The sequence below is a fragment of the Phyllobates terribilis genome, unplaced genomic scaffold (genome assembly GCF_046119375.1).
Source record: "Phyllobates terribilis strain yellow unplaced genomic scaffold, ASM4611937v1 Scaffold_2__4_contigs__length_985480577, whole genome shotgun sequence".
In the NCBI taxonomy this organism is placed as follows: Eukaryota; Metazoa; Chordata; class Amphibia; order Anura; family Dendrobatidae; genus Phyllobates; species Phyllobates terribilis.
The window spans coordinates 437,843,097-437,869,752 of record NW_027362762.1 but is presented as its reverse complement, the minus strand read 5'-3'; the positions used below and the strand labels follow the sequence as shown (position 1 = coordinate 437,869,752).

The window sequence follows — 26,656 nt, the reverse complement described above, 5'->3', positions numbered from 1 at the left end:
TTGAACAACTGAATGAACATCCTCCAAGCCCGGTGATTCCCTAATTTTTGCCAGGGGTTGTATATAGTTTTGTGGATCCTGTAATTCAATGTTTTATTTATAGTAGGGGTTGATGGAAGATGTTTGCAACGCTATAGCCATACAGCTACACTAATTTACAGCATTAATTTATCCATAGTTTTCTAACATTTACAGTTAAATTAAAACCTGGTTATTTTTTACTGTAAGGGTCCTAAACCCACACCTAACTATTGAAAATCCCTAGTGTTTTAGGTCATGCTACTTTTTTTGTTTGTTTGTTTCCTTAGATAAATATCATTGTACTGTTTCCTCCTGACTTTAGTGGGAAAAACTCATCAGTATTAAAAAATATGCAATATTTGATACATTTTTTATTTCATCGTGTAAACGACTATTTCTTTATGTGAAACGCAAGACATAAATTAATGTACTATAATTCATTTAGGTAATGATCAACTTAAATGGACTTCAGCAAGACTTACAAGAAGAGGCATGGTTCAGATTGAGTCCTGGAAAGTCCAAAGCCAGTGTAGATGAGTAAGTTGATGTCAGCATACTATTTTTCATTATTTTTTTATTGACACTGTCACGTTGTATTCTAGATTTTTTAAGGTATAATATTCACCTTCTTTTAGGTTATGAATGTATAAGTAAAACTGTCTATTGAGTCACGAATTGGTTGGATAGATCAGCCAAGAAAATGTCAGACCTTTAGAAAACCTAAAGTAGCACTTAAACAGTTCTTGAAGCATTCAAAACCCTTACATTAGGTTCTTTTTATTGCGTATTCATTTACTTTCTAACAATAAGGTATTTAGAGAAAATACAAGAGTCTCTTTGAAATTTGCAACCTGTGTTAAGTAAGGATTCTGTACTTTATAACAAAGCATTGTGGAATCCAGTAGAGAAGATTGATTCTTGGTGCGTTAATCCCCTTAGTATGAGACATTTTGACTTTTAGTTGAAGTGATTATGGTACGATGTTCTGTGATGTTCTAGGCAATGGGAGATCTTTTTCAGTTTGTGTAGTTCAGGAAAACTCCCCAGCTGTGTTTTTATTTTGCATCATTTTTGTAACTGGCACCTAAAAGTACATGCTGAGCCCTGATTGAGTCACATTGAAAAATAAAGTTATCCCTGTCAATGGTAAATAAACTATAGCTGCAAAGTATGTTAGCTAATGATACGATCAGAAACGTATAGACTTAATTCCCCCGTATAGAATAAATAATACATTGCAAAAGCACACATACAATTTTTTGTACCATCAAAGAGGTTTTTCAACCAAAATATCTTCTGTAGATCCCTGTTAAACAAAAAATATCACCTATCCACAGGATTGGTGATAACTGTATAATTGCTGGACTCCCAACCATTGAGGCCCCCACTGATCACAAGTCCAGGTGCGGCCAAAGTCCCCTGTGGGAATGGAACCATAGTAGCATGTGCAACCTCTGTTCCATTCACTGTCCATAGGACTGGCGGTTGCACACGCTCTCTACTATTGCAATCACACAACAGAGTTTGGGGCTCCATCCTTGTGATCAGTAGTGGTCTCAACAGATAGACCCTCAGTGACCGTATATATTTATCATCTTTCCTGTGGACAGGTTATGGAACAACATCTTTAAGTCTAAGGTATTGGCTAGCTGTGCTGACTACATAACTTGACTGTAGCTACCTCTCCTATATGTGGATGTGATAAGGGATTGTGTGATCTAGAATGGGGCCACCAATAAATTTTCTGCTAGGTGATCATGACTAATCCTGAATCATGTTTCACAAATGTGATGGTTTCTTGATCATATACATGAAGGACATGATTCATCAAGACCAGCATTGTTCACACTGATCTAGACGCTAGATTTAGACGCACCTGCTTCATGAAGAGGTGCACACCTATTTATGAATCTGGAGCGTCTGACTAGAGATTTGATCCTTTGTGTGCCACACCAGAAATCTTATTTCAGTCAGTTAATGAAAGAGATTTAACCCATTTTGTTGGAGCTGTGAGATTCTGGCATGAAAAAATGGCACAAAGGTGCAAAATTTTGGCTTAACCCCAAGTTTTGCCTAAATTTTGCGACTTTTCCCACCTTTTGTGCCAGATTCTGGTTTGAAAACTTTGAGTCGGTCCCAAAATGTATTTTGCTATCCTTACTGTATATGGAATAAGTGTAAGTGAAGGATGATAGATAGATAGACAGCTAGATAGATAGATAATATATCCAGATACTATATTTACAAAAATTAATCTCATTTCTGTTTAGGGGAAACCTTGGTTCTCTGCAGCTACAAGTGCGTCTCCGTGATGAGACTGTTCTACCATCAGATTACTACAAACCTCTGGTGCAGTTGCTGTGTCAGGAGGTTAAAACATCTCATAAGGTAATACAAGTACAATAGAATTAAGCAAAGTAATGTTCAATTACATCTTAGTATTAGTTTTCTGTTAAGTTTCTTGTTAGAGGATATCTATATTCCGTCATTGGCATAAATGTAAGTTGTTGCAGATTCTAGTTCCTGTGTGTTTTAAATTCACAGTTCATAAAATAGAAAAAAAAATCAGATTTTACCTTGGTTTCAAGTGATTGTGAAAAAAAAGACAAAGAATACTTCATCTAAACTTGGGATACATTAGAGAAGTAATCAGCGTGCCACTTTCTCTCAGTGCCAGGATCTAATAATTAGGCCTACTTACTTGTCGTGCCATCTGATATCTGCATTATTAGGTGATGGTATGCAATCTACTCATTTAGATAATGTGTCACCCTCTCTGCACTAAAACTGTAACAATGACTTATTAAACAATGGGTGCCATTTTTTTATAGATAAGGTTACAGGAGCTGTTTATTGACAAGGTTTTGTAAGAACATAATTTGACATGTATTATTTGCTTATGGTTATTACCTATGTAACATTATCCCACCACATGTATAGGGGCAGGTGCTTAAAGGGAGTCTGTCTGTTGGATTTCTTGCCCCTAACTATTAATATGTACATGTAGCTCTTTCAAAGACAAGTCCAGCAATACCTTTACATGGCCAGTCTGTTCCTCCATTACTGAGAAATCAGTGTTTAAATTGATATTCAGAGGATGGTGTAGATCTGAAGCCTCTGTCACTCCAGCTCTACACCCCGCCAAGTGCCTCCTCCTTCTTCTTCTTGATTGACTACTCCTTTGCCTGAAGTCACAGAGCATAAAGGCTGTCAGCTCAGGGTAGGTGCAGCAGCGGGTGGAGCCAGACTAGTGTCATCTGTGACTACAAGCAAGGGTGAGTGTGGGAGGAAAGCAGAGTTGTGCATCATTACAAACACCTCTCTGCATCTATCCTAGGCATCCAGAAATAATTCCCTGAAAGCTCGCACAGATCCAGAGTGGTATATGTGACACGCTGCATCTTTTATCTCACAATACTATGAGCTCTGCTCTCCAACCTTCTAATGCTGTGAGATGAAAACAACAGAGTTTCACATACATGACTCTGTATCTGTGCCAGCTATCAGGGCATTATTCCTCGATGCCTGTGCTAGATGCAGAGAGTTGTTTGTAATGACACTCAGTTATTCTTTTCTCCTGCTGCCTACTTATGATTAGTCACCATCATAGAAGGGGAAAAAGTATACGTTCTCAGTGACGAATCTCTAACACTCCTGTGGTCATAGTTGAAATTATCTTATAAACTTCAAAAGCTAATACCCCACAAAGGAGATGACAAAATGTAAAATATACCAAAAAGAACACAACGTTTTCTTTAACTCTGTGCCTCTATTTCATGATGAGGTCAATTTAACATGCTCAAACTGGTGAAAAGTCCTCTTTAAAACAACACACAATCATTGATCACTATGTATGGGATAGAGGCAGCCGCATGTCCTGTGGATTACTGGACCCACTGTGCCACAGGGTCGGGTCTGCCTAGGTAAGGGCTGTAGCTAAGTGGCTACCTGGTGTTCACTGCAGCCCCAGATGGTGGAGACAGGCTGGGCTGCGGGTAGGCACCAGGTACCACTCCTAGGCAGTTGCCGGTCCTGCAGAAGCCGACCCCAGGAGTCATGTTAGCTGACACAGACTAGGGCTCCGTTCAGACTAATAGGTTCAGGTTTATTGCAGAATGGTTACTGACATGGAGACTCAGGCAGATACTTCTGGGATAGGTCATAGGAGTCCGGATACTCAGACAGGAATACGTTCAGACACTGGCCGCACTGGGACCAGGGGACTTTGTGAACTGGACTGATCGGACCAGGGGACAATGTTCAGGCACTGTCCGCATCGAGACCAGGGGACTTTGGGAACTGGACTGGCTGCACCAGGACCAGGGCACAATGTTGAGACACTGGCCACACAGGGACCAGGGGACTTCGGGAACAGGACTGGCAGCACCAGGACAATGGGACAATGCTCAGGGCACTGGTCACACCAGGACCAGGGGACAATGTTCAGGATTCTTGCCACACCAAGACCAGGGATTTGGGTTCAGGACCTGGCCACATCGGGACCAGGGATTCAGGAACAGGACACTGGCCACACCAGGACTAGAGGAACTAACAACTCACTAGTAGGGGAGACTACATACCAATGAAACCTGTTACTTCAGCGACTCCCTAAGGAGAGGGAGTTTTTTTTTATACAGGATGACTCTCAGTAATAGACTGAGAGTTATCCAGCAGGTGAACTCATTATACTAAATGTTTCCCAGCTATTCACTGAGGGCATTTTACTATGTGTGCGCGCTGCCCCTTTAAGAACGTGGAAGCGGTCCTGCATGCACACTAGACGCGCTGCCAGGAAGTGCGGTGAGCACAAGCAGGAGACATGCCAGCAGAAGGGGACCACGCCCCGGGGCCGTAGCAGTGAGTATGTCACCGTCCCTGCATGGGGGGGAAGGGAAACCATGCAGGGGAGCCTGCAATGGTGTTACATCCTGGTGGTCACACGACTGGGTACATGATTGCTGGGATGACAGGGAAGGAGGCTGCTGTTGGTCTAACTATACCTAACAATGATAATAGCTATTGTAACAAAGCTGATTTTTTGTACCTGGCAATTCTTTGCAATTCCAGAAACAGTTGAAAAGTATAGCCAAAAAAAGTGGTAATGTCCCCCAGTGGCCTTATTTGAACTGTGAGCAAAATCACCTAAAAATACGGCCCCTACTATTCATTATCATAATAATAGCCCTGTCCATTAAAGTAGACAAGTAATAAATCTAAATAATCAGTATATAATGTCAAAGGTAAGTAAAAAAACTGACACCACGTTAGGCCTATATGATTATCAGAAAAACTACTTGACTGTAAACAAAACATTTTTTACTTTATTATAAGCTTAAAAATTCTTTAAAAAAAAATAAAATAAAACTTGCGTATATAAAATTATGAAAAAAAGAAAATATAGCTGTTAACTATTTACATTAGATTATAGTGAACAGATCCTACTGGTTTCAAAAGTTTGAGTGGGATTTATACAGCCACACGTTTCAGAATTCATATTACTTGAAAGCTAGAACCATTTAGCGTAATTGAACCTAATAGAATTAGTGGTTAATAGAATCACCCACTGAGTGTAGTGGGTACAGGACGCAGCTTTTATCCCTATTGCCAATGGGCTAAAAGTTTGCAGACATAATCCTGTGTTATGTGGAGGTATCTGGACAGAAAGGATCTACCTGGGGTTGAAATCCCACAGTTGGTAGTTCTTTCTCTAATTGTCTGGGGCAAGTTAATACCCTCATACATATTAGATCACTATTGTTACATAATAATTTAATGTGTGCTTTGATTTACCCAAATCCTTAACGTAAATTGTTTTAACTAGGAAAAAAGTGGACATTTAATAACTCTGATCGATGAGACCACATCGGCTGAATGTAGACAAGAAGTGGCGGCCAACCTAGTAAAAATCTTTTTGGGGCAAGGGCTAGCAAAGGAGTTCTTGGATCTGCTCTTCAGACTAGAACTTGATAAAACAAGTAAGTGGAATTTATTTTAATGATGCGCTTTTGCAGGTGTGAAAAAAGTTTCTTATACATGTGCCCCTGCTGTGTACCGTGTAATGTCTGTGTCTGACTGGGCAGAAACATGGTCTGATCATACCACATCTCCTGGGCAGGGGGGGGAAGCAAAAGAGTATACAGACATTACAGCACGGGATCACAGCTGATTCATATATATTGATATAATATTATCTCAGCACAGGAACCTTTTTTAACACATCCAATTGTGGAATTTATTATTATTCAAAGATCTATTGATTAAAATGTTGATTAAAATTAAGATTGTTCGTGAGAAAAGTCTTTTAATGGGACCGCTGGAAATAGTTGAGCGCTGACCTTGGCTGATATTCAGCACTCCAATAAGAATGAATGGAGTTGCAATGCTCTTGATTGAACACGTCCCGGTTTTCGGAATCGACAGAAGTCCCAGCAGTTGGACCTCCAGTGACTGGGAAGTTAATCCCTATGCAATGGAAAGGGGATAACGTCCAAACTCGAGAATACTCCTTTAATTGAGTTAGTGGTGCAGTTCCTTGTTGTGTTAAGTGCATGGTATGAAGATTGTGAAATGCTAATCACCAGTCCAATACTTGAGCAGACATTGCCACACCAAGGACTGTTGGGATATTCCAGCTCTTAAGCTTGCACTTCTGTGACAGTTATTCTGGACTATAATTCTGTTAGCCAGGATCACAACAAGATATGTACAGGTACTTCTCACAAAATTAGAATATCATCAAAAAGTTAATATATTTCAGTTCTTCAATACAAAAAGTGAAACTCATTTATAGAGTTACTACAGACAGAGTGATCTATTTCAAGTGTTTATTTCTGTTAATGTTGATGATTATGGCTTACAGCCAATGAAAACACAAAAGTCATTATCAGTAAATTAGAATACTTTATAACAACAGCTTGAAAAATGTTTTTAAAATCTGAAATGTTGGCCTACTGAAATGTATGTTCAGTAAATGCACTCACTACTTGGTCGGGGCTCCTTTTGCATCAATTACTGCATCAATGTGGCGTGGCATGGAGGCGATCAGCCTGTGGCACTGCTGAGGTGTTATGGAAGCCCAGGTTGCTTTGATAGCAGCCTTCAGCTCGTCTGCATTGTTGGGTCCGGTGTCTCTCGTCTTTCTCTTGACAATACCCCATAGATTCTCTATGGGGTTAAGGTCAGGCGAGTTTGCTGGCCAATCAAGCACAGTGATACTGTTGTTTTTAAACCAGGTATTGGTACTTTTGGCAGTGTGGACAGGTGCCAAGTCCTGCTGGAGAATGAAATTTCCATCTCCAAAAAGCTTGTCGGCAGGATGGTGACAAAGACGAGGGGGCACACTATGCGTCTGGAGGAAAGGAGGTTCCTGCACCAGCATAGAAGGGGATTCTTTACGGTCAGAGCCGTGAGACTCTGGAACTCTCTGGGAGAGGAAGTGGTGATGTCCAACTCACTTAATGAGTTCAAGAGAGGCCTGGACACCTTTCTTGAGAACAATAAAATTACATCTTATGCTTAGTGATAGTTAATTAATCCAGGGATTTAATCTGACTGCCAGATTGGAGTCGGGAAGTGAATTTTTCCTCAATGATGTAAATTGGCCTATACCGCATGGTTTTTTTTTGCCTTCCCCTGGATCAACGCTGCGGAATAGCTGCAGTGCACAAGAAATAGGCTGAACTGGATGGACGCTTGTCTTTTTTCGGCCTTATAAACTATGTAACTATGTAACTATGTAAGCATGAAGTGCTCTAAAATTTCCTGGTAGACGGCTGCGCTAGCTTTGGTCTTGATAAAACACAGTGGACCTACACCAGCAGATGACATGGCTCCCCAAACCATCACTGATTGTGGAAACTTCACACTAGACCTCAAGCAGCTTGGATTGTGTGCCTCTCCACTCTTCCTCCAGACTCTGGGACCTTGATTTCCAAATGAAATGCAAAATTTACTTTAATCTGAAAACAACACCTTGGACCACTGAGCAACAGTGCAGGTCTTTTTCTCCTTGGCCCAGGTAAGACACTTCTGGTCATGAGTGGCTTGACACAAGGAATGGGACACTTGTAGCCCATGTCCTGGATACATCTGTGTGTAGTGGCTCTTGAAGCAATGACTCCAGCAGCAGTCTACTCCTTGTGAATCTCCCCCCAATTTTTGAATGGCCTTTTCTTAAAAATCCTTTCAAGGCTGCGGTTATCCCGGTTGCTTGTGCACCTTTTTCTACCACACTTTTTCCTTCCACTCAACTTTCCATTAATATGCTTGGATACAGCACTCTGTGAACAGCCAGCTTCTTTAGCAAAGACCTTTTGTGGCTTAACCTCCTTGTGGAGTGTGTCAATGACTGCCTTCTGGACACCTGTCAAGTCAGTAGTCTTCCCCATGATTGTGGAGCCTACAGAAACAGACTAAGGGACCTTTTTAAACGCTTCGGAAGCCTTTGCAAGTGTTTTTTGTTAATTATTCTAATTTACTGAGATAATGACTTTTGTGTTTTCATTGGCTGTAAGCCATAATCCTCAACATTAACAGAAATAAACATTTGAAATAGATCACTCTGTTTGTAATGACTCTATATAATATATGAGTTTTACTTTTTGAATTGAAGAACTGAAATAAATTAACTTTTTGATGATATTCCAATTTTGTGAGAAGCACCTGTATTAGATTGTATACATAAAATAACCCAACTTTTAAGCAGCTTCTCTTTATAGTGACTTTCTATTCAAATATAGCTTCTTTCTGTGAACATGGCATATATGACATAATGAAACATTATCTTCTTTAAATAGAACTTTTAGTTGTTTCCCTTGAAAAGTTTGTACAAAAAGGGACTTGAGTTACTTTAAATTTTACAGCTAAGGTACATAACTAGTTGGTAAAGGTTTTCTGTATGTAGGTGTTCTGCTGTCTCCTATAACAAAACTTTCCTTTGTATTTATCTTCTAATTACGACAGATGAACCAAACACATTATTCAGAAGTAACTCTTTGGCTTCTAAGTCTATGGAATCATTTCTTAAGGTAAACTGTCTATTTCTCTTCCATTTGCATTGTATCTTCCTAATGTGTTTGTTAGCAGGTGGCTATATTTACAAATTGCCATGAGGCAAATAAGCCCTAAAGGCCCCGTCACACATAACGAGATCGCTAGCGAGATCGTTATTACGTCACGGTTTTGGGATCGCTAGAGAGTCGTTTCGTGATCGCTGGGGAGCTGTCAAACATGCAGAACTTCCCAACAATTTTGGCCGCCCCAGCGATCTAACTAACGATCTCGGCGGTCGTTGGGACGCTTTCACACAGCAGCTATTTCAACGATCCACACCTTGATAGGGACTGTACTGTGTCACAAAGGCGTGCATAAAATGACGCAAAATCAGGACTCAGTCGAATGAACGGATATCAACAGCCCGGAGAATTCTGCTAGGATCTGCAATCCAGCACAAGGTCAGAAACAAAGGATGGAATCGCTATTCTGTTGCCTTCTTTATGCACGGCGGAAAATGAGAACGCTGTAGCGACCACCAATCGGGGACGAGGGGCGCGGAAAAGTCCAATTTATGCACGCCTACATGTCTCAGTTCTGAATCGCTAACGAGGTCGTTGATAAGGTGTCAAATACAGCGATGCACACTGCCCAGCGGGAGCGCAACGGCCCAGGAATGGTCCAGGAAGCTTTGTAACGATCAGCGATCTCACAGCAGGGGCCTGATCGTTGCTGCCTGTCAGACATAACGAGATCACAGCGAGATCGCTATTGCGTCACAAAAACCGTGACGTATCAACGATCTCACTAGCGATCTCGTTATGTGTGACGGGACCTTAACTAAAGGTTCTGTGAAGGTTAAAATATTATCTTTATTACTTATCACTTTTGTAACTAATGTGCAATTTAAAAACACAAGTTTGTGTTGGTTCTCCCTTGGAATATTTTCCAATTCCTGATCTGAGACTTTTAGATGATACTGTCAGCAGGGCCGGCGTCAGCACCCGGAGTACCCGGGCAAGTGCCGGGGCCCTGGAAAATCAGAGGGGCCCACCGCCCACTCACTGTCGGGGCCCTGGCCGCTTCCTCGGCACCTGTTCAGGGACGCAGGCGCTGCTTGATTGCCGGCACTCCCCCCAGACATGGCCGCGCCCTGTCCGGCGGTGTCTGCTAGTAATGACGCGGCAGGGTCGACGGCACTGCACCTTTAATTGTGCTTGTGTGTCGCCCCTGCCGCGTCATTACTAGCAGACACAGCCGCACAGCGCGCGGCCATGTCGGGGGGAGTGCCGACAATCAAACACCGTCGGAGCGGAGGTCCTGCACAGATGGGGGGGAGCGGCCCGGACCCGACCGCAAGTGGGCCCCTCTGATGTTCCAGGGCCATGAAGTCTGTGACACGCCGGGGGCCCTGCACTGCCCCATACCTGAGGAGCTGCTGGACAGGACACTGGACCGGGGACAGGTGAGTGAGGCTTCCCCAATCCCCATATTAAAAATATTTGTAATGGGTCTGTGTGAGTGCATGTATGTGAATGTCAGTGTGTATGACTGTGTATATATATTTGTCTGTTTTATATATGTCTTTAAGAATTTGTGTAAAAATGTGTGTATGTCTGTATGTGTACATATCTGTGTACCTTGTGTGCGTGCATATGTCTGTGTACCATGTGTGCGTGCATATGTCTGCGAACCGTGTGTGCGTATGTATGTCTGCGTACCGTGTGTGCGTGCGTATATCTGCGTACCGTGTGTGCGTACGTATGTCTGCGTACCATGTGTGCGTACGTATGTCTGCGTACCGTGTGTGCGTACGTATGTCTGCGTACCGTGTGTGCATACGTATGTCTGCGTACCGTGTGTGCGTACGTATGTCTGCGTACCGTGCGTACGTATGTCTGCGTACCGTACGTGCGTACGTATGTCTGCGTACCGTGCGTACGTACGTATGTCTGCGTACCGTGCGTGCGTACGTATGTCTGCGTACCGTGCGTGCGTACGTATGTCTGCGTACCGTGTGTGCGTGCGTATGTCTGCGTACCGTGTGTGCGTGCATATGTCTGCGTACCGTGTGTGCGTGCATATGTCTGCGTACCGTGTGTGCGTGCATATGTCTGCGTACCGTGTGTGCGCGTGTCTGCATATGTGAAGGATGAGGGGGCAGGCTGGGCCCTGTGTACTATATATATATTTCTCCGCCGTATCTGTGCATCATGAATTGTGGTATGTGTTAAAAGGGCCCACTGAGACTCTTTCGCCCGGGGCCCAGAAAAACCTGGAGCCGGCCCTGACTGTCAGTATACGTAAATATAGGTGATCTCGCAGCCAGAGAAATTTTTTTTTACAATAACACTAAAAGACAGATTTCTCACAGGGGTATAACTCAGAACCCTTCTCAGTAACCCAGGCAACCCCTCAAATACTAGTCACTATTCAGGAGTCATTAATTGGCACTGCTAACTATTTCATCTTATATAATCCCTCAACCAGTACAGGATAGATAGTAACAAGGTAACCTGGCCAGATATCGACTGGTTGATCTAAAGATATGGACCAACTAACAAATCAGCTTCAATCTCCTGATGAAGCCAGTGATGGCGAAACTAGTTAGGGAGGCAGCTGGTTAATTATATCAGCCGTGTTTGTTAGTTGGTCCATATCATATAATAAGGTGTTGGTCCACAGCCACACCATATTCTGAGTTGATTTGTGACACTAATAATCAAATATTAAATATAGTCATTCATATAGAATAGGGAGAATCATTAGAGCAACCAGTCGATATCTGGCCAGGTTACCTTGTTACCTGTCTATCCTGTACTGGTTGAGGGATTATACAAGATGAAATAGTTAGCAGTGCCAATTAATGACCCCTTAATAGTGGCTGGTATTTAAGGGGTAGCCTGGGTTACTGAGAAGGGTTCTGAGTTATATCCCTGTGAGACATCTGTCTATTAGTGTTTATTTGAAAAAAAAAAATTCTCTGGCTGCGAGATTACTTATATTTACGTATACTGACAGTATCATCTAAAAGTCTCAGCTCAGGAATTGGAAAATATTCCAAGGGAGAACCAACACAAACTTGTGGTTTTAAATTGCACATTAGTTAATAAAGTGATAAGTAATGAAGATTATATTTTAACCTTCACAGAACCTTTAGTTAGGGTTTATTTGCCTCACAGCAATTTGTAAATCTAGAATTAATACCCCGCGCAGGTTCTTATGAACAATTTTGGTTCTGGTAGCAGGTGGCAACTCACAATGAATATCCACCTTTTATCATCATGATTTTTTTTGTCTAATTCATTACTATAGACATTTTTATAGTAGCACCTATGTAAGACCTACAATTCAAAGGCTGTCCTATGAAACAAGACATATAATTTTCTATGATAAGAGGATATTGATTTTGCTGTATTGAAATATTGTAACATATATTCCCTTGGTCAGGCGTCATTTCTTGGCACAACTTCTCTGTCTATATCATGTTTTATTATATTTTAAAATTATCTTGATCAATAAAATTAGTTATATTTTATTTCTTTTTTGGCTGCATTCTCCTAATTTGCTACATGGTGTATACATTTTTCTATTAGTCAGAGCTCAGTTTTCCTTCTGTATACAGTATGCACAATGATTACAATTCTGGCTGATTGCAGCTGCCACTTACGGAAATTATGACCCTTTAATGCACTGTATTATTATTGAATTCAGTATATAAACAGCTCGTAGTCAACCCCTAATCTCATAGTAGTGGCTGAAGGCTGTCAGAATGTATCATTTATATTTTGTTTTCAGTGGGTTTCTAACAGTACATCAATTTCTGCTACTTTGCTGCTGGTAAATTACTCCTGTCCGTTACTGTAAATTTATGGTTACCATTTACTGCAAAGTTACTTTACAAAATAAATTACATATATGAATAAATCTGTTAGCTTTAATAAGGCTAGTGCTCAGAATGGCTGTATAATCCTGATATTAAAATAAACAGGTTGAGTCCGGCTAATAAGTGAAAGAACTCATGAGTCCAAGTGTATTCATGAGCAAAACTCAACATCCACCCACATATCCTAAGTGACAAGCTCCTCAGAGTCCCTCCTCCCTGCTGCTGCTGAAATCTCACACTGCTCAGTCAGACTGTCTGAGCAGATATCGAGATTAAACTTTCAAAAATGGTTATACAGCCATCCTAATGTGGATTTTTGACATATTTACACGTGCCTCATCGGGTCTAAGATCTGATAAGTAATATATGCAGATTATGTTGTGAAATGTGTTGACGGTTTCTCTTGAAATATATTTATTTGTTTTTTTCTTATTAATTTGAGATGTTATTTGTTGCATAGGTGGCAGGAACCCAATATTTGCACAGTGTTGTTGGACCAACAATAAATCGTATCTTTGAAGAGAAAAAATATATTGAACTTGATCCCAGTAAAGTAGAAATAAAAGAAGCTGGGTAAGTTGTGCAAAAAGAGATCTTAAAAATGAGTGTAAAATGGGGTTAACAGGGTTGGGCTGGAATAATAATTTATCACCTATCCAAAAAAAGGATACATTGCCGATTGCTGGCAATAACCGATCAGAGAATGGGACGAGTCTTCGGGTGGAATGGAAGGATGGTCAAGCATACACAATATCACTTCATTTATTATCTGTGGGGCAGATGAAATAGCCGAGCTCTATTCTCAGGATTGGTGGGGGTATCAGTGGTCCAACCCCAAATAGTCAACAGTTTATCACCTACTGGATAACCCCTTCTTAAATGCTACATACAAAATATAACAAAACATATACTTTTAACAAGCGCCATTCTTGCAATATGAGTGCTGTGTATCCCGGCAATCAGAGGACATTGTTATGTCACATGAATGCTGCCGCCTTTCATAGTTCCATTAGATGGAACAGCTCTTTATGATGGTATTGTAAAGGCTGCAGACGATCAGGGGCTGATATATTCACACAAAGTTTTTTGCGGCATTCAAAAGCCAATCGGCAACGTGGGAGAATTTCTGGTAGAAGCAGTGTTGAAGAGATTTTAAAAGTTTTGTCATAGTTTTTTCCTGAACCCCTTCTTTGTAGCATTATAATTTTTTAGTCCCTAGTTTGAAGAAGTTTCCTTCAGAACCTGCTTAAAGTAAGTGACATGTAAATTCTTTGTTCCACCAGGCTTTTCTTAAAACCTGTTCAGGAAAAATAAAATCTGAAAAACTCCTCATATGAACAGCAAAACGGAGTTCCCATAGAAATTAATAGTACTAATTTTCCATGCATTTTGAATCAGTTTCTGAGGAAGATTTTGGAAAGTTTTTTTCCTTCTCAAAAATTGCTTAAAAATGCTTAGAAAAGCTTTCTATTTCATTTCTCTGTGAACTTTTTTTTGTTGTTACTGAAGAGGTTTTGAAAAATTCCTGGTGGAAAAAAAAGAAAGTACGGATCATGATGGAAACCTCTCCAAACTGGGCACTGTCAAATCAAAAGACTGCAAGGAGCACTTTAGGTAAAAAAAACTCTTCCAAAAGTCTTCAAAACCGTTTCAGGACACACTTCAAGAAAACAAAAACTCCTCCAAAAACTGCCCAAAAAGGAGAGTTTCCTTAAGCAGTTTGTGCTTGAAAAACTGTTTGTTTTTGAATGTCTAAAACAACTTAGTGTGAACTTAGCCTAAATTGCTCACCGTATGTAGCTTCTTTCTATACAAAAAAAAAAAATTAAATGAATGTCTGGCACCACTGTACAATCCACTGAATGTCATTTTAAAATAACGATTTTCCGCGAGGGATACACATATGACTATATAATAGCAAAACTTCTTTACTTTTCACATTGTTAGAAGTAATTCACCTTTTATCCATAAAAAGCCTAATTCAGATTTATCTACAGACCGATGGCTATTGCCAGCAATTTTACACTTTTGCTGTATGGAAGTTTATTGTAATTTACTGCAGGGAACTCGTAAAGCAAAGAAAAAGAGCACAGATTATTCCCATATTATGCCTTTCTGTGTTACATTATGACTCTCACTATAAAAAATGGTATATATGTTTCCACCAGGACTAGTCTGTCTCCAGCTTCAGTACTACGTTTTCCTCAGGTTTATTGCCTTCTTTGTAGATGGATATTGTGAGATAGTAAGCACTTTTGTTATTTACTGTTGATTTTGTAAAATTTTCAGCCGTACTTAAGATATTCACACTTTTTTCTTTTGTTCACAGCTCATTGTCTAGGAGATTGACCACCGCAGTTGTCTAGTTTGTAAGCACAGTGCGCTCCAGTGATCCCAGCTTCAAAACAGTGCTAACAAGCTCAAAAGAAAAGAGCTTGTAAGCACTGTTCATTTTCTGCTGTCTGGCAGAGGTGGTTGGTCTCCAAGACAACCAACTGTTAACAAAAGACAAATGTTTCTTAAAAATGGCTGAAAAAAATAATAAGCAGTAAATGGCAAAATTGATTGTTTTTAAAAACCCTATCCAAAAATACCAATTTATGAAGATGTGAATAACCCTTTATGGGAGTTTTCCACTTCTGTGATTTCAGGACTGTGTGTAAATGATCAGGACTTCCTGAGATTCATATTCTGAAGGCACATTCTGACCTGCTAGGAAACAGAGTATTACTTCTGCATCATCGCTCTGTATATACATAGAGATGTAACAGAGCTGAGTTTGTATTTGCAGCTGAGCTCATCGACACACTGTTCTGTAATAACAAATGGTGTTAAATGTGTTTTTTTATGGCGCTGCAGATAAACCTGTATTATCAAAAGTGCGTACAAAAAATGTTTTGCTTCAGCCATGCATCTAAAAGCAAAGTAAGGACTTTTTACAACAGCTAATTGCGGCAGTGCTCCTAAATCAGAATATCAGTATATACACAGATAAATCAATGTATCAGTATATGGACAGATAATATATGGGTAATGATGTTTAGCTCACTCTCTTACCACAATGCTGGGGTTACATTGTGGGTAATCCAACCCTGCAAGAATATGAAGAGGCTTATTCTTCTCAACAGACTGTATGAAAGAGGAGATACTACTGTGATAACATGTATATATTCCTCCACTGGACCTTGTCATTTACTTTAATACAACATACATTACTGGTTTCTAGGAGTCTTATTGCAAAAAGTTCTGTGTAAACCTTAACAATGAGCTGATGACGACAGGTTACATGTTTCACCTTCCGCTGACTGTTTGGAAAATATCAATTATTTAAGAGGAAAGGGAAGTATATTTCTTGAAGGTCTTGAACTAAAAGCAAAGCTTATTTATTCTGCCAGTAAATTACTAAACACGTCCAATAAACTGAGGGCTTTCATATCTTTAACCTGCGGTTGACTTCATGTAAATTGTGTTATGTTGCTAAAGCATTATTTATTAGGAAATGTATTAGTCTGCACTGACTTCAATTACTGTAGCTTCCTGTAAAAGGTTCTGCTTTATTAGGTAGTTGTACATTGTGGTGTGAAGTTGCACGTAGCTTGCATGGAAAACAATCTTGTTTCTTCTAATTACCGTATTAATGACCATTACTAAAATTATTAGTAGATAGTCCCTCCCAGGACGGTGACTGTAATAGAAAATTCATACACTTAAGGGCAAGAGTTCTACTGCAATCTATATATATATATACAATCTCATGAAAATTACTTAGGCGAGTTAGGAATAATAGTTGTAATGTAAAAGCATCAGCTATTTCAAATACATAAAATATCCAGGTCATACCAACGTGGAGGTGCCTTTGCAATATCATTATTGTAGCAGGAGCCACTCTTTGGAGGTTTCGTACTGCCCACATCATGCGGTGCATTTCTGTATAGCACTGTGATCTGGGCACTGAGATGGAGGGTGCAGTTCAGTGTAGCAGGAGCCACTCTCTGCTACACTGCTAAGTACAAAGTATAGTGCAGTGCAATTGGATGATGCAGCCTTCTTCTTCTCCCTTCCCATCCAAATGCCTCGATGTACAGTATGATCTGAATGAAGGCACTGGTGCCATTGATCCAGGAGACGAGCGTTCTCCACCCCCACTTCTTTCATGCATGGGCTGCAGGAACTGCTTGGAACAGGAGCCACTAAGAATGAACCCCCTTGTGCTTGCTAATGCCCACATAATGCTATAGATTCCTGTACATTGTGTCATGCGTCTGGGTTTGAACACTTGAGCCTGTGCTTTGCGGTCGGCTTCTCTGCTCTCAGAACTACAGCAGATATACCTGTTCTCCTGGTATTTAGTTTCTGTTATCCTTGCTTCAGTCCTTTTTAGTGTAAGAGGTGTTTTAATTTACTCATTTGTCTGCCCTATCACCTTTCAGGAGCTGCTTTATATACTTTCCCCATGCTGGTATTCCTTGCTGATGATAGTCTCATTTGGATGTCCAGCCATACTGCTGCAGTTTTAGCCAGTCAGTGAAAGACCAGCTAGGGTTTATCTCTCTGCTGTTTATGTTCTTTACCCTGCACCTATCTTCTGTTTCTTTTTAGGAAGTAGGTTGCATATTCTTTAGTAGTATATATTTAATCCTTTATTTTGTATTTCGTGGTTTGTTTTATTCACTCTGGGATCTCTTTCTATTGCAGCACACTTTCCGTTCTATAGGTAATTTGCACTCTGCTCTGTCCTCCGATTCTTTAGGAGTAACATGAAGCGTTCAATGGCCTTTCAGGCAGCATAGGGCCGAGCTGCCATAGTCTAGTCTGTGGTTAGAGCTATCTCACCTCACACAGGAACCACTAGGGACTGTGGGGTCAGGATCTCTAGTCAGTTGCAGTTTTTAGTGTGTTACCTATTTTCCAGAGTGAGTTGCTACACAATCATAACACATTGCTTTGATTTGGGCAATGAGTGCAGCAAGAACCGGTGTGCTCAGAAGCCGGTGAGCTCCACCTCCTCTGTTTTATACTGCCCATATCATACTCTACATCCATGTGTAGCGTCTCAATGTTGACAGTGAATGAAGCAGGATCAGATAGCCACAGGTTGATGAAGCAGGAGCAGCAGCTAAGCCACACACACAGGTTAGTGTAGTGGGAGCCCCACAGGGCACAGTGGAGTAAGATTGGATGCATGCCTTCGTTATCACCTCCCCCCACCTTGCCAGGTATCGCCCACATCACTTTGTACATTCAATGTCGGCATTAACTGTACCAGGGGCCACTCTCGGCTACACTGGTAAGTGTGTGGCGCAGCATCGTTCTCCCTTGGCCCTTATTCTCTCTGCTGGTAAGTGGGTGGCGCCGCACGGCATCCTCTACCGAGTAAACAATTAGTTCCACTTTATTGACCAACATATATAAATGTCTTAGCATGTCATTTGATCTTCCAACCACATGGTGGCAGTATTTCAGTTACAAACCGTCACAGGACATGCTAAAACATATATATTAGATTATTTTTGCCCTAGGGGAAAAAAATCTTATAACACTAATATGGTATTCCAGAGAAACAATGGTGCGTATATTTGCCACAGAACATGGAGAAGGACACAACGCTTAGTCATTTGGACTTTCTTAAAAATGCTAAAATTGTGCAATACTTCTAGACTAAAAAAAAGTTGGATATATGGCCCAAAATATATTGACATCTGAATATATTATCTATATGTGCTTCCTGTATATCTAATACCAAAACTGCTGAAATACCCTTGGGTCCTCTGAAAAGGTATTTTTGTGATTTTATAGGGCTGCAGATGTTTCTTTCTATACTGCACAAGAGCAGCCAGCTTGTGGATCATTATGTTTCAGACCAAGATTATGTATAAATCTGATAACTTTTTCCAACACATGGAAAAAAGATTCTTATGGCCCTTAAACGGGGTAATTGTCATGTCAAAACAGGAAAAGGTTTAAAGGGGTGCTGTCATCTTGTAGAGTAATGACACATCACAAGTATATATTGTCATCTTGTAGAATAATGGCATATCACAAGTATATGCTATTGCTTTATGGCCAGTAAAGGTCTGATCTCTGCACAGACGGGTGGCTTTAAGCAGCACTGTACAACCAGAACTGTCCATGCTGTTACTTGATGTAGCATATAATTCCGTAGCGCGTCATTGTGCACTATAGTATTAAGATTTGTCTTCACAGGAGGTCCAACCAAAATTACGAAAAACAGCTCTACACCATTCCACTAAGTACTGCACATACAGACTGGAAGGATTCTCTTAGCATTCATAAATTCGGATCGGTTCATTATACTGCGAAATGGTACATTAGTATAATAGTGGTACGCTTCACAGTTTCTACTACTCAACCGTTGACGTTGGACATGAAGAACTCCGGTTCTCTCCAGAAGCTCAGCTGTGGAAACATAATGCATGCAACGTTGTTGTGCTGACATTGCTTATGACTTAGACCACGGCCCCACTATCAGTATTTGGTCAGTATTCGGTCAGTATTTTTTCTCAGGAGTGGGAGCCAAAACCAGGTGAGGAACAATCAGAGAAAAGGTATAATAAGAACAAGTGCAGCAATTCTGCATTTATCACCCACTCCTGGTGTTTTCTCCCACTCCTGAGAAAAAATACTGACCAAATACTGATAGTGGGGCAGTGGCCGTACAGTGATATCAGATCAGGCTCATGAAATCACTTAGGTTACTTTTTTGTATCATTGTATGAATCTGCAGACAATGTCATCATACAAATCAGATGCAAAGTGCACTTTGTAGTACTGACTGTAGTGCCGTGTAGTTCAGCAAGGGTCCTTACACACGTCAGTGATTTTTCTTGTACTCATAAGAACAGTCCAAGTTTCATCAGTGATCAGAGTTTCATCAGAGTTTGGTCAGTGTGTCAATTTTTACCACCAGAGTTTGGTCAGAGTGTCAGTTCAGTTTTTACCACCAGAGTTTGGTCAGAGTGTCAGTTTTTATCATCAGAGATTGGTCGGTGTGTCAGTTTTTACACTGTGGGCGTTCTATGTCTATTTTCGTTTTTTGACACTGAGCAAGTTATTAGTGCTGAGACACTTTTTGCTTGTTTATTTCTGAGTAATCTGGGTCTCACTCTGCTTCTGCCTTGTTTCTTCTACTATTCCCCGATTTCTCAAGTACACTCCCCTGATGACTTCTTCTCACAGAGAAAGAAACGCATGGGGTGGGATCTTTTTTTGGGGCAGCAGCATGAGAACCACACTTGGTTACTGCCCTTGTTAGGGCAGGAGTTAACGCAAAGGGCATGACAGGGTAGATATCCTGATCCAGTCGACCATCACAAATGGGATCCCTTGAAGTTTGACATCTCCATGGCTGAGATGGGTGAGATCCACACATCTTTATTTTTTTATTTATGCACTATGACACTTTATATGTAAATGTTCGTCCTGCTGTGATCTACTGTTTACTAAGTGGACCCTGGTTAGGGATCTTGCTGTTTGTCTACTGACTTGTGTTTTACTAGTGAACCCTAGTTAAGGGTCTTATTGTTTTTACTATTGCTTACTGTATTAGGGGGATTGGAGTTTTTGCGCTCTAAAGGTATTTGAGAGTATTAAATACCTTTAAGATGTTTCTTCCCACTTTAGATTGGGATTTCATGATTAGGTCTTATTGATATTATTAAAAGTTATGTTTTAAAGATATCCTCTATGCTATATGTACATGATTTTCTCGAGGAGTATAATCTGGTTTGTTAACACAGATTTTTGGGCTATATACAGTGTGTCAGTTTTTACCATCAGAGTTTGGTCAGAGTTTCATCAGTTTTTGGGTTCGCTAACACTGCCGTATATTCTCACATGCGAGAAAATTGGGCTAATTATGCTAATGACACTTGGCTCAATCTCTGTCAGAGTTTGATCCGAGTGTTAGCTTAGTGTGATCCGTTTCCCTCTCACATGAGAGAATCACATCACAGGTGGGGAGAAGACGGAGAACTTAATTTCTCCATCTTCTCCATTGACATCTGAGTGCAGTCCAATGTTTCACACACACCCATAGACTTGTATGGGTATGTGTGATCCGATTATCAGATGCACTCGCAGCGATTATCCGATAGCACTTGGCCGTGTTATACGCTAGTGTGAGCGTACCATTACTAAAAGTAGGTTCACACAAGCATATAAAAAATCGTTCAGCATTTCATCCAGAAAAGTAGGACAATTTTTTTCTCCCTTGTCATCCGTGTGCTGTCCGTGTACATTCAGTTTTTTTATAGCTGCAGCTATTAACCTTTTACAGGACTATTTACATTTTCTTATGTTACAGAATTGCAATTTATCCGTAAAAATCAGATGATAGTCTGTGGCTCCCGTAGTGTTGAATGGGAGTCTCATCCGATTTACAGAGGAAAATTGAGGATGCTGCAATTTTTTTCACATGCTGATTCAGTAAGTGAAAAAAATCGCTCATCTGCACTGTCCCATTAAAGAACATTGGTCCAAGTGCTGTCCGTTATTTCCAACCGAAAATATGGTCACGTAAAAGAGTTCTTACAGGAATGAGATGTGTATCATTAATTGACTGCACAAATCCCAAGTCAGGTTGGTAAGCACAAATCAATGACTCAACGAGAATCCAATTGACATATTGCTGCCTTTGGTATTTTTTTCTATATTAACTGGAGTGGTGCACAAGACAGATGTCACTCATATGAGATACAGTGGTGAAGATCAGCTTTACATGTCAAATGATTCTGATACCTCACTTATTTCTAGTTGGGCATTACTGATGCTATGTTTTTCCCTCTCAGGTGCTCAGGTTTACATCGGATCCAGACGGAGAGTGAAATAATCCTTCAGAGTGCCCAGTATCTTCAGGCTTATCTTACTGAACTCCTAATAGCAATAGCCAAGTCAGTGAAGATCTGTCCTGTAACCATACGGGCCACATTTCGGCAACTGTTCAAGAGGGTGGAGGAACGCTTTCCAGAAAATAAACACATGGTTTGTTTAAGATACATTAATTATGCACTGTTACACACTGAATATTGTCCTCGGGGTCATCAGCTGTCTTTGAGGTGCTACTTTGATCTTATTAGTATATGTGGAGTTATACTTGTTTGTTAACTGGATTTAAAGGTAACCTGTCACTAGGAAAATTCCGTCCAATCTGCAGACATCATGTTATAGAGCAGGGGGAGCTGAGTAGATTGATATATAGTTTTGTGATAAAAGATTCAGTATATTCTGTGTTTTCCTCATTTACTCCTCTGTTCTTTCTGGGCTTTTCAGTCTAGTGGGCGGTCCTATCAGTGACTGACAGTTATCTCTGTGCATACAGAGGTCGCTGTCAGTACCGGTGCCGAGAAGAGCAGAAGACGGCAGCCGGTAACTATATTACTATGGGCAGGGAACATAGATCAGTGATACACTGCGGGGGTGAAAAATAAAGAAAAAAAATGCTGGAGTGGTGCTTTAAGTAGAAAAAAAACCTTGCCATTTGTTAAAAGAGTAATTCTAGTCAAAATATGTGTACAGTACAAAACAATCAAATACCGTAATGATACATTATAATAACATTACGCAAATACCGAATGTATATAGGGTGAAACCATAATGTGAATGCAGGGACTGTGACCATTTTATTAAAGGAAATCTGTCAATAGGACAAACCCCCCTAAGCCATGTATATGGACATGCAGATCATAGAAAGCTGAATAAAATTATAACTTGATATCTGCGATCTGATATTTTATTCCAGAGAAATTCACTTTTTGCATATATGTAAATGAGCTCTTCAGGACTATGGGCCTGACACTGATCTGCATGAGAATCTGCCTTCAGAGATTATTTTAAATAAAAGGGGAGTTACCAGTGTGAATCATGTAACTAACACAGAACAGTAAAACTGAACTTTTTCTCCTTACAAACACATTTGCTGCAGCTCTCACAGCTCTACTGTATTGTAACAATATTACACACTGGTTGCCTGTGAGATGGAAGCTGAAGCTGAGAGAAACCTGCCGATGTGTCAGGTATAATCACACACAGCTCTGCAGTGAGATCAGGAGTACAGTGTCCATTTTAGGACATGATCAGATATCAAAATCAAACATCAGAATGATGTCAGTTTGAGACTAAATACCCTGTCTGACAAGTGATCCTGACAAGTGATCCTGATTAGTGATCCTGACTAGTGATCCTGACGTTTACAACTGTAATAATACAAAAAAAAAAGTCACTGTTCGCTGATGGAACTTGAACTCAAAATTCTGTGTCCAGAAGCCAGTTCACTAACCACTGAGCTATAAACTCAGTTGATGAAACCTAGGAGTTCTATTTGGTGATATGATTTTCATTGCAAATCTGTCTGAAACTGATTGGGACTTTTAGAAATACCTCCTCCAAGCCAAATTCAAATTATGTTTGATTTTGATGTGTGAGCCTGATGTTTGACTTTATTCAAACATCAGCATCACAATGACTTTTAGTCATCCTGAGTATTTTCATGGTGAATCTCATAAGACAAGAAAAGCTGGTAGTTACAATCACTTGACTGGATAGGTCAATGGTAAAGCATCAGCCTCTGAAACTACAGTGTCAGGGTCCAAATCCCATTTGGAATATTATTATTATTATTTATTTTTAATCATGCCTATTTAGCTCACAAACTACAGGGGTGTTTTACTTTTAATATCTCACATTCGGATTGTCATCCTGACGTATTAAGAGTGTCAGACACGCTATCTATTTGCATGGTAAATTACATAACCAAAGTAAATTGGGAGGCACTAATTTACTACATATCTATTTCCAAGTGACTGTACATTTGCATAATTTCTTAAAGGGGTCTAATGATAAAATTTCTTTATTGTAAAGTTTTCTTTCCATCCACCAAAGAACTGGCTGCAAACTCCCAATTTACTTTTGCTATGTAATTATTATTATATATCACTACCTAAATAATCAAATGAACCTACAGTTTAATGGTAAGTCATCTGTGTCACATAGTTTTGGTTTGAAAGAATAATAATAATAGTAATAATAATAATTAATAATAAAAAGTTTAGTGTCCCTACAGGTTTTTCTTGGATTATGAGATTAACCATGATAATACTCGGTGTCTAAAAGTAATTGTGATTCTTATTCTGATGTGTAAGAAAAGTCAGATAACAAAGCCAAGCATCACTGAAGTTTGTGTGCTCACCAGCATCATTTAAAAAACAAAAGTTTATTTTTCTGCACAAGGGATTTGAACTCAAAATGTCCACTCCGTAAGGCAAGAGAGTTACCATTCTGCTATGAGCTCAAATGATGGTTTGCAATGTTTTTTCTTGGTTTATGAGATTTACTATGCAAATACTCATGGTGTCTGGAAGTCCTTCTGATTTTGATTCTGATGTGTGAAGAAAGTCAGGTATCAAACTCATTCATCAAACTCATACATTATTTGAATTTCGTTTGGACAATGTCTGTGTGAAAGTCCTGATGGCACTGGAAATAACATATACATAACAAATAACCAAGTAGAATGCCCACTTTTCTTTAATGAGTATATAGCTCAATGGTAAGTGTTGTGAAACATATGCTTTTGGGTTCCATTCCCAGTAGGGACACTCAACTTTTTATTATTAATTATTATTACTAATAATGTATTATTATTATTATTACTATTATTATTATCCTTTCAAACCAAAACTATGTGACACAGATGCCTTACTATTAAACTGTAGGTTCATTATTTGATTATTTAAGTAGTGATATATAATAATAATTACATAGCAAAAGTAATTTGGTAGTTTGCAGCCAGTTCTTGGGTGGATGGAAAGAAAAATTTACAATAAAGAAATGTTATCATTAGACCCCTTTAAGAAATTATGCTTTTTTTTCTTGAGCAACCACTTTAATCCTTTCATGATTGGGATTGTTGTGGCCGAAGCAATTGAAATTAATGTCATTTTATTGAAGGTTTTACATAGATAAAATAGATGATTGTTTGTTTAGTTTTTCTTACTTTATTTTTACATTGCACTACTTTTTTAAATCTATAAACTCAAGAAAGATCTGGATTTTTGCAACAAATAACTGATTATCATTTATCTGTAGGGGATTGGCGGTCATTGTGACACCCTGATCCTGCTGATTGTATTTTTATAGGGGCTCGGCGATTCTATCAGTTAGGACAAATAAAAAATAATTGATCGGCTACATTATAAACATTTCCGATGATTTCTTTAAACAAATGCCAGCCATAATGCTACTAACCTCTATTCGTTCTGTGTGTTTTTCAGAATGTGAAGTTCATTGCAGTGACAAGTTTCTTGTGTCTTCGGTTTTTCTCCCCTGCAATAATGTCACCTAAGCTCTTCCATCTCAGAGAAAAGCACGCTGATGCTCGCACAAGTCGGACACTGCTTCTCTTAGCTAAGGTGACAAGCTTTATGTATCTGTGGTTTGCAAAGAACAAAATGGGAAGGTCCGACACAGATTCCATTGCAGTTGTTTTGCCACCTAAAGTACCTCCTAATTTGATGCTTGATTATTTTTACTGAGAGGAAATCAAGATCATTTTGGGTTACAGAGGAAAATATTTTATATGCGATCTACCCCATCAAATCATCATAAATACATCACATGTTTTCCATCACATGTACAGTACAGACCAAAAGTTTGGACACACTTTCTCATTTAAAGATTTTTCTGTATTTTCATGACTTTGAAAATTGTACATTCACACTGAAGGCATCAAAACTATGAATTAACACATGTGGAATTATATACTTAACAAAAAAGTGTGAAACTACTGAAAATATGTCTTATATTCTAGGTTCTTCAAGGTAGCCACCTTTTGCTTTGATGACTGCTTTGCACACTCTTGCCATTCTCTTGATGAGCTTCAAGAGGTAGTCACCGAAAATGGTTTTCACTTCACAGGTGTGCCCTGTCAGGTTTAATAAGTGGGATTTCTTGCCTTATAAATGGGATTGGGACCATCAGTTGTGTTGTGCAGAAGTCTGGTGGATACACAGCTGATAGTCCTACTGAATAGACTGTTAGAATTTGTATTATGGCAAGAAAAAAGCAGCTAAGTAAAGAAAAACGAGTGGCCATCATTACTTTAAGAAATGAAGGTCAGTCAGTCCTGAAAAATTGGAAAAACTTTGAAAGTGTCCCCAAGTGCAGTTGCAAAAACCATCAAGCGCTACAAAGAAACTGGCTCACATGAGGACCGCCCCAGGAAAGGAAGACCAAGAGTCACCTCTGCTTCTGAGGATAAGTTTATCCGAGTCACCAGCCTTGGAAATCGCAGGTTAACAGCAGCACAGATTAGAGACCAGGTCAATGCCACTCAGAGTTCTAGCAGCAGACACATCTCTACAACAACTGTTAAGAGGAGACTTTGTGCAGCAGGCCTTCATGGTAATATAGCTGCTAGGAAACCACTGCTAAGGACAGGCAACAAGCAGAAGAGACTTGTTTGGGCTAAAGAACACAAGGAATGGACATTAGACCAGTGGAAATCTGTGCTTTGGTCTGATGAGTCCAAATTTGAGATCTTTGGTTCCACCATGTCTTTGTGAGACTCAGAAATGGTGAATGGATGGACTCTACATGCCTGGTTCCCACCGTGAAGCATGGAGGAGGAGGTGTGATGGTGTGGGGGTGCTTTGCCGGTGACACTGTTGGGGATTTATTCAAAATTGAAGGCATACTGAACCAGCATGGCTACCACAGCATCTTGCAGAGGCATTCTATTCCATC

The 26,656-nt window shown here is 39.9% G+C and overlaps 1 protein-coding gene across 1 annotated transcript in view; it reads left to right on the top strand.

The window, feature by feature from the left end:
• LOC141214196 (ras GTPase-activating protein 4-like) overlaps positions 1–26,656 on the top strand; it is a 274,525-nt gene that overhangs the window by 222,384 nt on the left and 25,485 nt on the right. Inside the window, exons 8-14 of the mRNA XM_073665419.1 lie at positions 467–558; positions 2,292–2,409; positions 5,843–5,996; positions 8,983–9,047; positions 13,359–13,471; positions 21,706–21,898; positions 25,186–25,323. Coding sequence (XP_073521520.1) covers positions 467–558; positions 2,292–2,409; positions 5,843–5,996; positions 8,983–9,047; positions 13,359–13,471; positions 21,706–21,898; positions 25,186–25,323 — 873 coding nt within the window. The remainder of the gene's footprint in view (positions 1–466; positions 559–2,291; positions 2,410–5,842; positions 5,997–8,982; positions 9,048–13,358; positions 13,472–21,705; positions 21,899–25,185; positions 25,324–26,656) is intronic.